This window comes from Nicotiana attenuata, chromosome 8 (assembly GCF_001879085.1).
Source record: "Nicotiana attenuata strain UT chromosome 8, NIATTr2, whole genome shotgun sequence".
NCBI classification, from domain to species: Eukaryota; Viridiplantae; Streptophyta; class Magnoliopsida; order Solanales; family Solanaceae; genus Nicotiana; species Nicotiana attenuata.
Window position 1 is genome coordinate 34,611,038 of NC_031996.1, and position 18,700 is coordinate 34,629,737.

The 18,700-nt window shown below is 38.2% G+C and overlaps 1 protein-coding gene across 1 annotated transcript; it reads left to right on the forward strand.

Annotated features, from left to right (window-relative positions):
* LOC109231648 lies at positions 3,152-4,190 on the forward strand. The gene is made up of 2 exons (XM_019397295.1): positions 3,152-3,502; positions 3,786-4,190. The coding sequence occupies exons 1-2, from the start codon at positions 3,152-3,154 to the stop codon at positions 4,188-4,190; spliced, it is 756 nt and encodes a 251-aa protein (XP_019252840.1).

Genomic DNA, 18,700 nt, shown 5'->3' on the forward strand with positions numbered 1-18,700 from the left:
TTGCTTTCTCTATATTAATGTATATCGCAATAAAAATAACTGTATTATTTATATATCGCTGAGTATAACACATCGAATATGTGTATACCAAAATGGATATCACAAGTTTATTTTCCTTCTTTGTATATATCAAAAATTTATTTTTCTTCTTTGTAGATCAAAATGAATATTAAAAAATTATTTACTCCCACAACTTGCTTTAAACATGATTTATCAAAATTTTATTTTCCTTCTTTGATCAAGAACAAAGTTGAAGTAAGTTTATTCAGTATGAATTTCGCCCTCTTAAAATCAAATTGGACGATTTGATTTCAATTTAACCTTCAGTGCCAAATCTGATAATGTATATCACGATATATAATATAATATACATACAAGTATACATGGTGATATATATAGTTGTACACCATCTCAAACACATATTTTTTTTCCACAATTAAAAAAAGAGGAAAAAATTAGAGTGCCTCTTGAAAAAGAAAAAGAAGAAAAGTGAATGTCTCGGAGTAGAGCCTATTTCCATCTGTAATTCATGTCATAATAGCAGTATTAAGGTCATTGACTAAAAACACCCAATAATGAAGTAGTCTTGCGGTATATTTTGAATTTGGGGCTAAAGAAATTCTCTTCACTAGTTGTGTGTATTTCATCTTCAATAAGCTTTTCAATGGAATATATTTTTGTCATTTGAATTGCTGACTGATCTACTTGAGAGTGATAAGTTGGTTGATGGGTTTTTTTGTGCGTCTATTAATGTTATTTTTCGTTTTATTTGATCCAGATTAAAATGGTGCAATACAACTTAAAAAAAATTACGGAGAGAGAAAAGAAGAAAAGATTGAAGAAGAAATATGGGAGAGAGAAGAAGAGATATAGGGAGAGAGAATAAATAAGGAACTAGGATTTTTTAGGATTTGGCTATATAATGCCAATTTTTGGGGCTGCCTTCGCCAAATGTAAAGAAGGCTAAAATATTGCCAATTATCTTTTTGTGCATTGTCATGACATGCCATTTTCTCCTTTTCGAACAATCTTTGACTTATGACGACGTTGTGCGACAATTGGGCTCATCATCCCTAGTTGTTCTAAGTTTGGGAAAAGTACAGAAATAGCCAATTTAAATACAAACTTACCAACCTCTAGCCCAAAATTAGACACTTACCAAAAGTAGCCCAAAATTAGAGATACGCGTAAGGAAGGATTCTTCTATCCGAGAATCACTCTAAAGATCTTCCTTCCTTCCCTGTTTTTTCAAGCGTATCAATTTAACAGATCACAACATTCTCTACCTCGGTAAATAACGGCATTCTCTCTCAAAAATTCTCAAGAGGAGCTCCAAATTTCACTCAAAATCGATCAATTTCACTATATACCTTCGCAATTTCTGGGTAGATACAACTTTTGCAATTTCTGCGTAGAAGGAACTACGAACTGCAATCAAAATCAATCAAGGAATTAGTGAGTTTTGACCTAATTTCAGCTACTTCAATGGCAAATTTACCAATTTTTTATTCAGTATGGTGGCCGATGGAATGTTGACAACAACTTTGTAGATTATAATGCAGATGCTGTAATAGTTACTCCAAATATAAGTTTTGAAGATTTTGTATTCGTGATTTCGAAACAACTTATGATAGATACTTCATTGAATGATATTGAAATCAAATACACTGTCCAAAACGGTTCTCCGCCAATAGTGATACACAATAGTATGGGTGTATGTGTATATCTTGAGCTGAAAAAAAGGTCAGAATTCACAATGTATCCCCTTTGTATAACATCGAGTGAAAAGGATATGGACATGATCTGCTACAATTCCAATTCTGCTGTGATTTCCTTAGAATGTGCACAAAGCTCAGTTGTAGAGGAGAGATACAATGGTGATACAATTAAGATGATCGAGTTTGGGGATGGAGAAGACTGGAATGATACAGAATCTGATGAAAATACAATAATAACTGACCCTCAACACATAGATGTAGAAGAAGGTCAAATTTATAAAGACAAGGCAACGATAATCAAAGTCATGAGACACTTGGCAGTAAAAAAAATTTCAGTTTAAGGTGCATAGATCAAGTGAAAGCAGGTATCAAAATACTTATTGTATAATTATGTATCTCAATGTATATCGTAGTTGATGTTAGAAGCATAATTATGCAGAAAATAAGTTTTTGCCTGTAAGTATGTGGCTGTACACTTTTAAGTTGTGGTTGTCACCGTCTAGTACTGCATAGTCGTTGTATTTTTTCATCTAGTATTGTTGATAGCGGTGTATATCACTATATATCATTGTATTTCATGTCGCTCTGTTTACTGATGGAAAAGTTTATATCCTTGTCGTAGGTACTGCCTAGTATGCATAAACAACAACTGTGATTGGTATTTTAAGTCTTCGAGCCTGAAAAAAGCAAACGTTTTCAAGGTCAGAAATTTCAGCAAAGTGCACTCATGCCCCCTGAAAGACAGATCTTACGCGCAACGTCAAGCTACTGCAAAACTCATCGGCAGTCTTCTGATAGACAAGTATAAAGACCCAAAAACAATATACACTCCTAATGACATAATTGGAGACATGAACAAGCAGTACGGTCTTCAGATGACATATATGCAAGCATGGAGATCGAAAGAATATGCAGTTCAAGTACTGAGAAGGAACCCGAGCGAATCATATGAAAAGCTGCCAAGCTACTTTTATATGCTGGTTCTCACAAATCCTATGTCGGTGATAAGTTTGAAAAAAATAGAGGAAGACTTGTTCATGTATGCTTTCGTTGCACTATATCCGTCTATAAAAGGATGGTAGTATTTCAAACCGGTTGTTGTTGTAGATGGAACCTTTCTTAAATCGGCATATAGAGGAACATTATTGATAGCATCAACACAAGATCCAGCAGGTAATATCCTACCACTCGCATATGCCATAGTAGATTCAGAGAATAATGCTTCTTGGGAGTGGTTTTTTTGCGAGATTCAAGGATGCATTTGGGAAAAGGGAGGGAATGTGCATAGTCTCGGACAGGCATGAAGGCATTGAAAATGCAGCGGCAACATTGTATCCACAAGTACCTCATTGTGTATGCATATGGCATCTATGGAATAATGTAAAAAAAATTACAAAAAAAATCATTTTCTGCTCAAAGACATATTCTTTGCTATGGCCAAAGCATACAGAGTTGAGAAGTTTGATTACCACATGGCAGAGGTAGAGAAAATTGATAAGAGGGTCAAACATTATTTAATGAATGTTGGGTATGAAAGATGGTCCAGAGCACATTCCACTGTCAACAGAACATTGACGCTGACTTCAAACATTGCGGAGTCGATCAATGCAGCACTCAAGGCTGCTAGGGAACTCCCAGTACTGCCTTTGCTAGACTACATAAGGAAATTGATCAGACGATGGAATGTTACAAACCTAAAGAATGCAGTAGAGTCATTCACTGATCTTGGAAAAAAATATGATACAATGTTGATGGACAATCTTGAATTGTCACAACAGATGAAGGTAAGACTGGAATCTGTAGATACTTGCGCATAGAATATGTAATCATGCCGAATTCACGGATCAGTTATATCTTGAACCCTTTGTGTGATTCTGTTAAACTAGTGTCCACCTGCACAAAAGCAAAGGCTTTCAATTTAATGTAGCATTTATGCCTACCCCACTCCTGAAATATTGGTTGGTTTGACATGATATTAAGCTATTTTGAATCTTGTAGGCTCTCTACTATATGTATTTTGAGGGCATCTGTTTTGTCACCACTAATGATAGTTGATAAATTTTGTAGGTGACCCCTTCGACGAGTTACTTATATTCTATATTTGACAAGGGTAAGCAGAGAATGGTGTTCCTAAAAGATCGAACTTGCAGCTGTAGAAGGTTTCAGTTGGATAAGCTGCCATGTGCACATGCTTGGGCAGTATTAAAATACAAATACATTGATCACATTGAGTATTGCTTGGTGTATTACACCACGAAGTACCTATTGAAGACCTGTGAAATTCCAATTTATCCGGTTCCTGATGAAAGCACATGGGAAATTCCTGCAGAAGTTCTAAATGAAAAAGTCTTGCCACCAGACGTGACTAAAACAATAGGAAGGCCAAGGAAGGGGAGGTGCAAGCCAATATCTGAAAGGGAACGAAAAGGTCGATTTTATGTGGACGGTGTGGAGAAGAAGGTCACAATATGAAAACTTGTAGAAATAATCCAAAGAAAGGATGAAATACGTCAAATTTAGCTTTACTTGTTATTTTACTTTAGTGAATATCATAGAGATTTGGAAGAATGCAATATATCAAGAACTATATCATTGTAGAATGTCATTTGAGTTTTAGATATAAATAAATATTTGACCTATCATTTAAAATCGTGTTGCAAGTTTATATTATACATCTGTTTGATTAAAAAGAAGTTGTATCAGCTATGTATCATATTTGTATCATATATGTATCGCTTGTGCATCACATTTGTATCATCTATGTATCTCTGTGTATAGGCTCTTACTCATGCCTGTATTTGTGTAGTAACAAAGCTAATGAAAAACAGTCGTAGCAGCTAGAAAACTATGCAAATAGTTTTAGAAATTTGCAAATAAGAGTGGCTTCATCAATACATATTTGAAAACTGTGTATCATATGTGCATCATATCTGTATCATGTATGTATCTTGCATGTATCTGCAAGAGAAAATGTATCACAAACTACCGTGTATTTTTCATATCTATAATTCACAACACAAAATCAAGGGAGAAAACACCAAAATAAACTGAACTGCAACAATCCAATATCGCACTGAAACTCATTAAACTTTTATAACAGAGCAAACATCTCATTTGCCATATAATTCTTAAAAGTATTCATAAAATTCAAACACAAACAAATCTGATCCTTTTTACAACAATGACAACATAATAGAACACAATACAAAAACAAAATTATAGAGTTCATCCTACAACAATGACAAAAGTAACTAGTTCTGCTTCCGCGACTTATTCTGTCGACCAATAATCTCATCATCACTTTGCGCGTTCAGTTCCATCTTTTTTCTAGCATAATCCCACAAGAGAGCATCAAATCTGCGCCGGTGTGCATAGGCATTGAATTTTTTAGGAGGCGTCTTTCCCTCAATGAAATACTCGGCTAATGATGCCGCAAATACACCGCAATCACTGCAAAAATAAAAATAACAACAACTATCAAACTGCAGAATCTAAAAACAAGACAGATTGTGTTGAAAGAAATTCATACACTTTGACTTGTTGAGGCAATCCTTCGACCAGTTTTACAATAAAGGGGGTAATCAAGTCTTTTGATTTGTGGACACCAGTGCGCCAATTGGTATCTTTTATGTTTAAATAGAAATGCGTGTGCACGAAAAAATGAGGCAACAACACAGAATACTTGGCCATGGTCTTATGAACTTTGGCTTGATGAGCAGCTCCACCGCGCATAGAGTCATACACATAAATGCACCTATCCTTGAAGGACATCACAGCCATTATCCAATGCCATTGTCCTGCAACATTAATTGGCATTAAGACATGCTCGACAGTGTGCCATGGAACATTGGCATCTAAGACAAACCCCTGAATAAACTCTGCAATGACATGTTTTGGAGTGCACACATCACTGTTTCCATCTGTATCAATAAACGCCCGCCACAACTCATTAATTTTCTCGTCGAAGTACCAATCTGTGGTGGTGAATGTTACAGGTAGGTCTTTGTCATACTTCCCCTTCTTCCTCAGATAATAAAACAAAACATCAATGTGCTGAAACAAAACATAACAAATAACTAATCACTAAAGGCTCGTAAGCTTTAAGCAGCTACGATTTTTCAAACCAAAATCACAGAAAACAAAGGAAATGCATGCTCACTGCTTTCTCTTGTGCCAGGAAATAACAATTAATAATCTGTTCTAACTTAAGAGGACTGAGTTTCATGTGTACACTAGCTAAAATTTAAAAAAAAAATACTGCAAAAGTTAACTCTTACATACCGAGTCATCCAAGGGCTGACCATTATATGCCAAAGTGTAAAACCATTCTTTGTCTTCAACATGAAATACACCAAGATCATAAGCAGGATTGAGTTCACTAACATGCTTTGGGTAAATTTCATTCCTGGTAACATATATACACAAAAGAGTACAGTGATTTGATATAAAATAATGCTATAAGTGACAATATATTAAAATATAAAACTGAAAAAAACTTAGAAGTTGGAAACATACTTCTTGCTGCACTTCCCTTCTTTGACCGACGCAGCAAATACATTCAACAAAGAGGTGTTAACGCCAGTTCCGATTTTGCTTCGAAAAGGATGCTTAATAGCATAAATTTGCTTTTTTCCTTTCGCTGCAACAATACCAGTACTGGAACCTGAATCAAACACAGTAATGAACGGAGACTGTACGGCCTTTGTAGGACATCTCTTTCTTTTTTCCATTTGCGGCGATACTTCAGGAAGTAATTCACGATTGTGCAGAACCATCTCCCCTGCTGCCTCATCAACACTTGCAGTCGCACAAACAGCACCAGTCCGAGATTCAGGAACCTTTTGTTTCTCAGATTCCTCCTCCGTCTCCCCTGCCGCTGCATCAACACTTGCAGTCGCACAAACAGCACCAGTCCGAGATTCAGGAACCTTTTGTTTCTCAGATTCTTCCTCCGTCTCCCCTACCGCCGCATCTGCAATCTCACCAGTAACGCCAGCATGTGCTACATCTGGTGTGAAATTTACTTTAGCAACAAACATGTCAACTTTCACACCAGATGGTCCTTCCATAGCATGGACACCTAACTGATCTGCTACACTAGTATCTCTTTGAGAATGTTGAACATCTTTTCCTTCACTTCCACCAACCTATTTTTTTAAAAAAGAATCGAATTATCAAAAACAACAAAGAAAAGAAAAGGGGAAAGTGCAGAATGCTCAACTAAACACACCTGACAACCATCCATTTCAACATCTTCATTGCCACCAAACTCCATATTGTTCACAAAATCATTATTGTCTTGACGACCACTGGTGTCTTCCTCTGGATGTGCACCATATTTGACTTCGCTTGCACCAAGCTATTTTTAAAAAATAGGATATAGTAAGTTAACTAAAAATAAAAAAGAAATGCACAATGGAAAAGAAACACATACCTTGGAATTTATCAACTCAAAGAGCTCCTTGAATTTATCAGAAACATAATCCATGAAGGAATTTAACTGCTTATGGAGCTACAAGATGAAACAAATAACAAAGATAATACACTTTGAATATACAATTTGAACAATACATTCAAAAAAATATATAAAAAAGACCAATACATACTTGCTTCACATCAGCTTTCAACTTCTGCAACTCACGGTCACAATCAGCAGGTTGGACACCTGGCGCGTTTTTGGCGCCTTTTTTGGTGGGACAGGCTCCTTAATGTGTTTCGGAGGTGGCGTGACAAAATCATCGCTATCATCAATAGGAAGTTTTCCCCTGTTACGTGATGTCAAATATTTCTGATACTCATCGGTAACTTCAACAGGCAAAGTAAATCTCCTTAGCTCTTCAATTGTCGGAGAGATATTTTTAAATTACAAAGGTAACCAAAAGTGATTCAGTCCTAGATGTATCAAAGATGTATAAAAACTGTATGTTTGATGTATCATAATGAATTATAGTGTATTATAAATGTATATCCCATCAAGACATAAAAGATGGTACCTTATTCCCTGTGCTGTTGAAGAAACCAATAGAGAAGTCCTCACGCGTTGGCCTGTCTGTCATTTCCCAATTCAATATGCGTGGTGTATGATCTCCAACGCGAACAGCAAACTTTTGATCAACTACAGTGCAACATTCATAGAACCACACCTGTAGTGCAAGAGGAAATCCACCAATCCTATAAAACTCAGACTTTCCCCTCAACATGTCCCTCACCGACTTCATTAAAGCTCAAAATGCAATCTTACCCCGTGGAAACGACACATACTCACCACTCTCGACAAAATGGAAATCACGTTTACTTATAAATGTCTTCTGAGCCTGAGTGGATATTAGAAATGTGTGTATGAAATAAATGATTGCAATCTTAATTGCGTCTTCATCAGGCTGCCATTTCATCTTCTCAAAACAATCAATAAGTGACTTCTTTGACACCACTTCAAAACCAGAAAAATAAGTATCCACCAACCTATTGGGTCCACTGAATTTACCCTCAACATGTTCATTACCACAATAGATTAAACCACTTACAATACCAAATTCTCGAAGACCAAAACGTAAAACACATTCGTCATTCAATTTCACATAAAATTGATCACACTTATCTTGAACCAACTCCCTAAACATTGAAGAACGAATAAGTTGTGCCTGTAAACAGCTTTCCCTAAACATCCGAAGCTGGACATCAGTCAACTTTGACTGTAAAACCGATACAATGTCCACATTAGTGTATGATGACCAATGAGTAACAGGAAACGGCTCACCAACTGGAATATAGAGCTTCCAAGGCTACAAATACATGACACGAATTAAAAACAAAAAAATACAAACTAAATCCAAATTTTAAAAGAAGAGTCAACAATAGAAACAAGTATAACTGAAACTTTGACAGGAATTTTAACTTTTTTTGCCTTCTGAACCTTATTTTTTTTGGTTTGACACCCAAATTCACTTTGTCCTCCCTGACACGTTTTCTCTTACCTTGATCAGCATCCATTATAACCCTCTTGCTCTTCTTTTTCTCAGATTTTCCAACAATATCCTTTCGAGATTCTAACACATTAACACTGTCGGAATGATTTTGTCTTCGCATATTTTGTTCATCAATCGATTTGTCAACTAAAACCTGGGTTGAATGAGGAGATAAACTCATCGACCTAGTTTCTCTTCTCATGTTGCTCGATTTCTCAATTGAAGTCGACTTTGAATAAGGTGATGAACTCATCGAACGAGTTTGTCTTCTCATATTGCTCTGCTTCAAAATTGAAACTAGGTTCAATGACAAAATTTAAAAAAAAAATATACGAACAAAAGGTTACAGAAATCTGTGAAGAAAACAATACAAAAACTCGACCAAAATTTACAAAATCAGTCACAAAAGCCCAATGAAAAGCAACATCCATTCTACAAAAACACATGCAATCAGAAAAATATACAAAATAAGAGGTTTTATACTCCAAATTACCTGGAATCAGACGAAAATAACCGAAATGTATCTTGTTTTGTCGTCAATTTCAGCAATTTTGGAAAAATTGCAGAGAGAGAGAGAGAGAGAGAGAGAGAGAGAGAGAGAGATAGAGAAAGAGAGAGAAAACTCGGTTTTCTATACGAAAAATAACGGATACAAAAAAAACTGACATTAATTGAAACTATTTGGGCCAAAAATGATATTTGGGCCTTTTTTAGTAGATATTTTGTTTTGGGTTCTTTTTTGTTAGGAAAGTTTGTGGAGTGACATAGCTGGTAATTTTCCTTTAAGTTTTGGTTCCATTGAAAATCTGACTTAAATGCATGATGGGCTCATTCTAATTAGCAAAGTCGAAGTATAATGTGAGGCTATTTTAAAAAAAAAAGGGTTATAACATATTTTTATTTGAAGTCTATTCTTCTAGCCCTTTAAAATATAGGGATTTTTTCATTCTTATACACTATTGGAAACTTTATTACCCTAAATGTTCATGTTTAGTAAATTACCCTGCCTACACAAGTTTTGTTTACAAAATATATACATTCCACCTTAAAAGGCTCCCAATCCATTATTATCACATAGATTTCAATCTGGAAAGACTTACTCTCTTTCTCTCTCACTCTCTCTCCCACAAATGCGCATAAATAGAGCAGTCAGTTATTTGGCAAACGCGAATAAAATAGATTGAAATCTTATCAGCGGTCAATAATTAAAAAAGTTTTTCCCTAAATGGGTAATCTGGTTATAACCAATGACTAAATAAAATCACTGCTGTTCCTATGCAAGATGTGCAAAATGAACAACTCCTGCACTGGGATTCTAAGGGCTGTGAGTTCTATATAAAGTTATATTTCTCCTACGCGAAATTAAGTGTTTCATGTGACTTGGCAAAGGTATTAGGATGATGCTTGAAAATTTATTCTCTGACATTAAATGCGGCAATATGCAGGATGCATAAAAGTTACATTTGATTTCTCAAAATATTGAGGAAAACTTCTAGGCAAATTGTATTAGTGGAAATAATTGTTATATGAAGCTTGCACCAATCAACATATCAATCAACTATGCGTCGACCCAAACTAATTGTAAAACTTGCATGCGTTGGGAGAAATAAATTAAATTTCAATGGTCTAAAAAGATACGGGAAATATACTATGTGTTGAATCGCCTAACCTTCTTTGTGTGTTTACTTCACTAAATTTTGGTAAAAATCCTAATTTTGGTGATCCAACCAATTTGTACAGTAGAAGTTTTTCCTAAGAAAGAAATATTTCTGTGCAAGTCTTTAAAGATATCCAGCTAAATACAACTACAATAACATACAACTTAAATGTAAATTTTATATAAAATTTATACAATATGTCTTTTGTATATTATGTATCTAATTTATACATAGTAAAAACAATTTTCATACAACTAATTATATATTATACAATTTATCTACAACTTATCTACAACTTTCACACATTATTTCTACCCAGTTAAATACAACTACAATAACATAAAACTTAAATACAAATTTTATACAAAATTTATACAATATGTCTTTTGTATATTTGGTATCTGGTTTATATATAGTAAAAATAAATTTCATACAATTAATTATATGTAATACAATTTATCTACAACTTATCTACAATTTTCATACATTATTTCTACTCAGTTATATACAACCACATTATCATACAACTTAAATATAATTTTTATACAATGTTGTTCAACTTTCATACAATAGTTAAATAAATAAAAGAAAAATATATAAACAACAGGATATAATTTTTCTACAATTTTACTACAATTTCGTAAATATAATGTATATCATGTCTTCTTCTTCTTCTTCGAGTTTCAATCTGAAATTCAGCCAAAACCAAGTCTAATCTTCACCAAAACCCCTCAAAATTGAGATATAAACTCCAAACCATATTCCCCATTGTCACGACCCGACCAGTCGTCTCATGAGTTACCGCGCCGTTTCCCCCATTTCTGCTTATTTATGCTTCGTTATCCGTGTTTTATGTGGTCGAGTTGATTAGTTTGTGGTTAGAGTGGATTTGGTAAGGAAATGAGACACTTAGTCTCTTATAAGAAGGCTTAAGTTGGAAAAGTCAACCGGACGTTGACTTATGAGTTAGAGGGCTCGGATGTGAGTTCCGATGATTCGGTTAGCTTCGGGAGGTGATTTGTGACTTAGGAGTGTGATCGGAAGTAGTTTTGGAGGCCCGGTGTAGAATTAGGCTTGAATTGGCGAAGTTAGTATTTTGGCGAATTCTGGTTGATAGGTGAGATTTTGATCCGAGGGTCGGAAAGGAATTCCGAGAGTTGTTGTAGCTTCCTTACGTCATTTGTGATGTGTGTGCAAAATTTCAGATCATTCGGACGTCGTTTGGTCGGGTTTTTGATCAAAAGCGTGTTTCGGAAGTTTTTAGGAAACTTAGGCTTAAATTCGATGTGAATTGATAGATTTAGTGTTGTTTGAGGTGTTTTGATGATTGGAACAAGTTTGAATGAGGTTTTAGGATGTGTTGGTGCTTTTGGTTGAGGTCCCGGGGGCCTCGGAGTGGTTTCGGATGGCTAACGGGAAGAGTTTTGGACTTGTGCAATTGCAAATTCTATGCTGCTTCAAGTGTTTTCGCACTTGCGGCTTGGGAACCGCAGGTGCGGTGCCGCAGGTGCGGTGCCGCAGATGCGAAGTTTGGCCTAGGAAGCGGTTTATGCAGAAGCGGTCAATGGGTTCGCATCCGCGAAGCCGCAGATGCGGAAATTTTATCGTAGAAGTGACTTTTGGATTTAAATGAGAAACCGCAGGAGCGGTTGGTTGGACCGCAAATGCGGTACCGCAGGTGCGGTAAAAGGGGTCGCAGATGCGAAAACCCCTGGGAAGAAGGTATAAATGGTTCTTCTTCGCGATTTTTGAAGGGTTTATTTATTTTAACTTCGGACTTAGAGTTTTTGGGCAATTTTGAAGAGGGATTTCAAGGGAACTTCGATAAGGTAAGGATTTTGGACCTAAAACACAATTCTATGGTGATATTTCATGAATTAGGACTGAAAATTATGAATTTTTGGACTAAAAATGGAGGTTTAGGGCTTGAGATTAAGAGAGTCTAAATTGGGGATTTGAGGGGTCAATTGAACTCCGATTCTCGTGTTTTTGATATGTATGAACTCGCGGGGAGATAAGGAATCTAATGATGTGAAAATTTCTGAGCTTCGAGAAGTGGGCCCGGGGCTCGGGTTTTGCTAATTTCGAGATTTTTGATATTTTTTGATTGTTTTCGCTTGGGCTTTGTTCCCTTAGCATATTGTGACGTATTCGCTCTGGTTTTGGTCAGATTCGACGCGCGAGGAGGCTAATTTGAGAGGCAAGGGCATAGCGAGCTAGAGCTTTGGCCTGTTTGAGGTGAGTAATGATTGTAAATGATGTCCTGAGGGTTTAAAACCCCGGATTTGCACAACGTAGTGCTATGTTGAGGTGAGACACTCGCTGTATGATAGGCGTGGGGTCCATTACTACTGGGGATTGTGACTTGGTCCGTCCCGATTGATTTCACCGCATTTTGACTGAGATTTAATTATTATCATTATGATTTGGGCTAGTTGCCATGTTTGGGGCCTTCTGCCGACTTGTAGAACTCTTAGGGGCATTATGACTGATTTTCCTCACTTTACTTGTTAAAAATCATATCCTAAGTCATGTCACGACCCAAAATCCACTAAGGGTCGTGGTGGCGCCGGACACCTCTGTCAGGCCAGCCAACTAGATTATCAATTAATTCCTCTTTAAATACTTTTGAAAATCTAAGGTTTTTCCTTCCATTTACATAAATAAAAGTTCACTACTTGAATTCAAATTTAAATAATAACAATTAGTACAAATCCGTTGAAACCCATCCCAGAAACCCGGTGTCACAAGTACATGAGCAACTATCGATAAGGAAAGTAAAATACAACATCTGTCCGAAATATAGTGGACAGGGAATAAATAATTAAATGCTGAAAGGAACTACACTGGCTGCGGGTCGTCTCGAACAATGCAGCTCGCCTAGTCCTAGAGTCGTCCGTGCTGCTACGCCCAATAGGCTGCTAGAGGTATATATACCTATGCAACAAATATGCACAGAAATGTAGTATGAGTACGTAATCAACGTGTACTCAGTGAGTATCCCGTCTAATCCCGAAGGGGTAGAGACGAGATGGCCAACTCCGACACTCACTAGAGGTCAATTAGCAATATTCTATAAGTGCGAGGAAAATCATGGATTTGTATAGAAGTTCTGATTGTGAAGCCAGAAAAACAGGTAAACCCCTTCAACAATAAATCCAGGGCTTCAAAAGTTTATTCTTTATTATCTTATCAGTTTATATCAAGCCACGTAGGGCCAATTCCACATTTACAATTTTTAAGTAACAGATAAACACGCGCAAATCATGCCGAGGTCGACGGCCCGCTCCAACAGAAATGTAAATTGTGCACTGCCGAGGGTCAAGCGGCACGAACCATAGATGCATCTATTCTCACCGAGGCGTTCGGCCCGTTCCATAAAATAAACACATATCCTGCTCGCGAATCATCGATGCGACGCAGGCACACATAAAATACATGCTCAATCAGTCAAATAAGAACTTATCAGGGAATATTTATTCGAATAAAACCAATTCTCCTTCAACAATTTAAGAAATTAAGTTTAATCCTTTTAGAAATTTACTTACTAATTCGATGTGAGTTAAACAATTCGAGCTACCAATGGGTTCACAATTAATCCACGTGCAACATGTTTTTGGGTCCTAACTACCCGGACAATAGTATAATAGTAGCTACGCACGGACTCTCGTCATCTCGTGCGTACGTAGCCCCCACAAATAGGAGCACACAATCAATTACTTCACCTATGGGGTAAATTCCCCCTCACAAGATTAGAAAGGAGACTCACCTCGCTCCGAAGACTCAAAACCGGCATTCTACATTCTTCCGAGGACTCCAATTGATGCACCACGCTCCAAGACTAGCCAATTGTTACGCAAATCCATTAATATATGCTCAAATATTCATTACAACTAATTTATAGCAATTCCTATCCCCGATTGGAAAGTTGACCAAAACGCCCTCGGGCCCACGTGCCCGGAATCCAAAACTTTTCGAAGATAAAGTTTACCTATAACCTTAGGAACTCGAATATATGATTTTCTCTTAATTCCATACTCAAAATCGTAATCAAAATCCAAGATCTCTAAGGTTTTCAACCAAAACCCCAAATTTACACGAATCTTCATACTTAAATTCATACATAATTGATATATTTAACACAAAAGTGATGGGGATAACTTACCTTGACATTGACGACGAAAATCCCCTCCTTGAAGCTCTCCAAAATCGCCCCAAGCCATTAGAAATATGAGAGAAATAGCCAATCCCCGACTTTAAATTAACCTTCTGCCTCCAGGGATTTTCGCTTCTGCGGAAATAATCCCGCTTCCGCGGTCCCGCTTTTGCGGAAAATATTCCGCTTCTGCGGTCCCTGGGCTCAGGCCCATTTTCGCTTCTGCGATAAGCCAACCGCTTCTGCGGTTCCGCATCAGCGGATCAAGGGCCGCTTCTGCGGTCCTGGCTGCCCTTGCCCTCGTCCGCTTCTGCGGCTTCTTCTTTGCTTCTGCGGGGCCGCTTCTGCGGTCCCATTTCCGCAGAAGTGGAAATACCAGATACCAGCTGCCTCAGCACTTCTTCAAACTCCGGATTCGATCCGTTAGCCACCCGAAATCCACCCGAAGCCCCCGGGACCCCAACCAATCATACCAACCAGTCCCAAAACACATTACGGACTTGCTCGAGGCCTCAAATCATAACAAACAACGCTAAAACCATGAATTACAACCCGATTCAAGCTTTATGAACTTTGAACTTTCCAACTTCTATTTCCGATGTTTAAACCTATCAAATCACGTCCGATTGACTTCAAATTTTGCACACAAGTCACATTTGACATTGCGGACCTACTCCAACTTTCGGAATCGGATTCCGACCCCGATATCAAAAAGTCAACCTCCGGTCAAACTTCTCAAAAACCTTCAAATTCTAACTTTAGCCAAATTGCTCCGAAAAGGGCCTAAGGACCTCCGAATTCACTTCCGATCGTGCTCCCAACTCCAGAATCACCATACGGAGCTATTCACAGTCTCGGAATCCCAAACGGACATCGATAACGCTGAAATGCACTCCGAGCCAAACTTAAAAAAAATTTCTTCCAAAATGATAACTTCCATAATAGGCGCCAAAACGCTCCCGGGTTACCCAAAACCCGAACCAGGCATACGCCCAAGTCCGATATCATAATACGAACCTGCTGGAACCTTCAGATCCCGATTTCGAGGTCGTTTACTCAAAAATCCCATCCTAGTTCATTCTTTCAACTTTGAGCTTCTCAAATGAGAATTTTCATTTAAATTTAACTCCGATCTGCCTGAATTTAAATTCCGACCATGCGAACAAGTCACAATACCTGAAATGAAGCTGCTCATGGCCTCAGTCTGTTGAACGACGTGCTAGGGCTCAAAACAACCGGTCGGGTCGTTACAAGTCATGTTTCTATGTGTTTAAACAATGTGAACCAGTTTTATCAATGCTAATCCTAAATGAGGGAAATATGTGGGCTGAGATCCCTACCTTATATTATTGTGCCCGTGAGACTGTGAGTAAAATGACTGAGAAGGGTTGAGAACCCAATAGTGAGGATGTTATATATGTTATGGAACAGGCTGCACGCCGCAGCAAATGCTTTTATGGATCGGGCTACACGCCGCAACAAATGCTTATATGGATCGGGCTGCGCGCCACAACAATATAGCGCTTGGGCTGTTGGAGCCCCTCCCGGAGTCTGCACACCCCCAGTGAGCGTAGTCGACTATTTATATAGATCGGGCTGTGCGCCACAGCGATGTACGAATCGGGCTGCACACCGCAGCGACTATTTTGATTTCGGTTATTGTGAGAGATATATGGTTACTGTGTTCGAGGAATGGATTTATACTTGTGAAATACCTGATAAGCTACCTGTTTTTACCTGATCTAAAGAGATTTCACTTGACTTCTTCACTATTTTGCTGCTTTAAGTTGATTTACTGCTTCGATATAGAACTGCTTAGTGCCTTTACGTGTTTTCTTACTGTCAGCCATTATTTATGATTATTACTCACTGGGTCGGAGTACTCACATTACTCCCTGCACCTTGTGTGTAGATCCAGGTGTTCCCGAGGCATAGAGAGAGCTTTCCTCCTGTTCATCATTTACCGGAGTCATCGAGGTAGCTGCATGGCGTCCGCATACCCGATTTCTCCTTCTATCTTCCAACATACGATCACCGTATGAATCACTATACGCTGTACTCAAACATGACTGCATAACTCAGCTGAATTCACACTTTTCATCACTTTACTCATAGGACCACAATAACATTTCTGTTTGAATTAATCGAAATTCCACGAATCCGATGCTCCCATTGCACCTCATGACCTACATAGGTCTTACTCAAACTATTACAATACCGCCACGACGGATGAGATGCCGAAATTCATAATCAACTGCCGATTCAACCAACCATCGAGTCTATACTTCTGACAAGAAACTTTACCCCATTCTAAACCAAATAATGATCTTCGCTCCTTAATATACTTCATATAATCAGATTGCACTGATCCTAAATCCCACAATCTCATCTTACCCAGTACGAACTGCTCGGCAATAAGCCACTCCGAATGCGATCACAAGTCTCATATGACGCCACAATGTGCCAGTAGGCCACCAATCCGAACACAACACAAACAGGAAATCGAACTCTGGAAGGAATTACCTAACTCCCGCACTACTACGGACTTTCCTTAGAAAATAGGAAGCAGGACATACAAAATTAGCATATAGAAAACTACACTCATCATCACATTGTTGCGGCGTGCAACCCGATCCACACAGCATAACTATGGCGGCGTGCCATCCGATCCTCACAATATAACCATGGCGGCGTGCCACCCGATCCTCACAATATAACTATGGCGGCGTGCCACCCGATCCACACGTAGAATTCACATAAGGAGATACTCATCGAGCTAATTTGCTCATTGCAATAAAATACCGAATCTAGGTCACAAGCACGCTAAGTGCAAAATGCCATCCCTGAGGGGACATATAACGCGATAAGCTACAAAACTCGAGCACAACTGAGGTGCGATATACAGTCTGAATCTCAAGAGCCGTCTTGCTCATAATATGTAATTGACACGCGGAACCTCAACACATAAAATTTACCAAGTGGTCTCACAACTCATACGGCGCATTACATCATTACCTGGAATGGCTGATGACAAAATAATACCCCGACTGTTCCTCAATAGGGAACGCTCGCTGAAGCGAACACACTGGCCCGATATAAAGCCCTGTTCACATATAAATCAATCCACCGATCTCAAGCCGATTTTTGATTGCACCAACTTGGCCAATGACCTTTCAAAGGTCCGTAGCAACCCCCTTTTGCTTCATATCACGTAAGAATAACCATCATAACCGGAGCAACCTCCTCAGTTCATAACCCAATATACAAGGTGCCCTCCAGGCATAAATTCTCAATTTAACGATATCATCACAATTCTTCATACTTGGTCTATATCTTTAATCAATCAAGTGGCGTCGTGCCACATTTATGCAATCTTCCTGTGGAACACACTCCCACAATCTACCATAACAATTAACTGGGTCTTACCTCCAACCCACCGACCGCACTAACGCTGATAAGCGATCAAGAATCATTAACCATGATACAAGCCCTCGTTACAAAACACCAATCTCAGGTGACGCTGAAAACAACCCCAACTTACTTTAATCATTCAACATTTCCTTGCTCATCCGAGCCCGTGACATCCTTGTCAACACTAAACTGCAACCTTGATCCTCACTTCGTATTTCCATGCTACTCACTGCACCTAACGTGCCAACATACGATAGAACACAATTTTTCATCATAACTCCGAAATCATTAATATTTTAACACTTCTCACATACGAACTTTTCACTTAACTCACTTCGGGAGAATCATAGCAACACACAGGTAAATTCCTATAACCGTAGAATATGCAAATCTGCAAGTAGTGGTCCAAGCCACCAGCCCTTCCGGAATCTGCTTCCACATAACAAGCCACAACAGTAGAATGGTTTAGAATGTTATCAATTACGGCGACCGACAAACCTCACACGTACCGCCATAAATCAACGCATAACTCGATCACGCTGAATGAACGGATCACAGACCCCAACATGCCAAATTCAACTATGGCTAATCAACCCCTTTCCTTCCAATTTATCCTTGATTGCTTTGAAATTAATATTAACTCTCTTCAACACATAACATAGTCCCTCTACACTCACCACGAGTGACCTTGAATTGCGAGACCATGCTGTCTCAAATCTCACGAATTATTTCACATTTCTCAAATGCTACACCACAAGGTAACACATCATAGAATATTCTGGGCACCTTCTC

Bases quoted from the DNA above. Each gene is read 5' to 3' on its own strand.
- LOC109231648 (XM_019397295.1), top strand. From the start codon at position 3,152: ATGGCCAAAGCATACAGAGTTGAGAAGTTTGATTACCACATGGCAGAG. The intron at 3,503-3,785 runs GTAAGACTGGAA...TAAATTTTGTAG, and splicing joins AATTGTCACAACAGATGAAG to GTGACCCCTTCGACGAGTTA.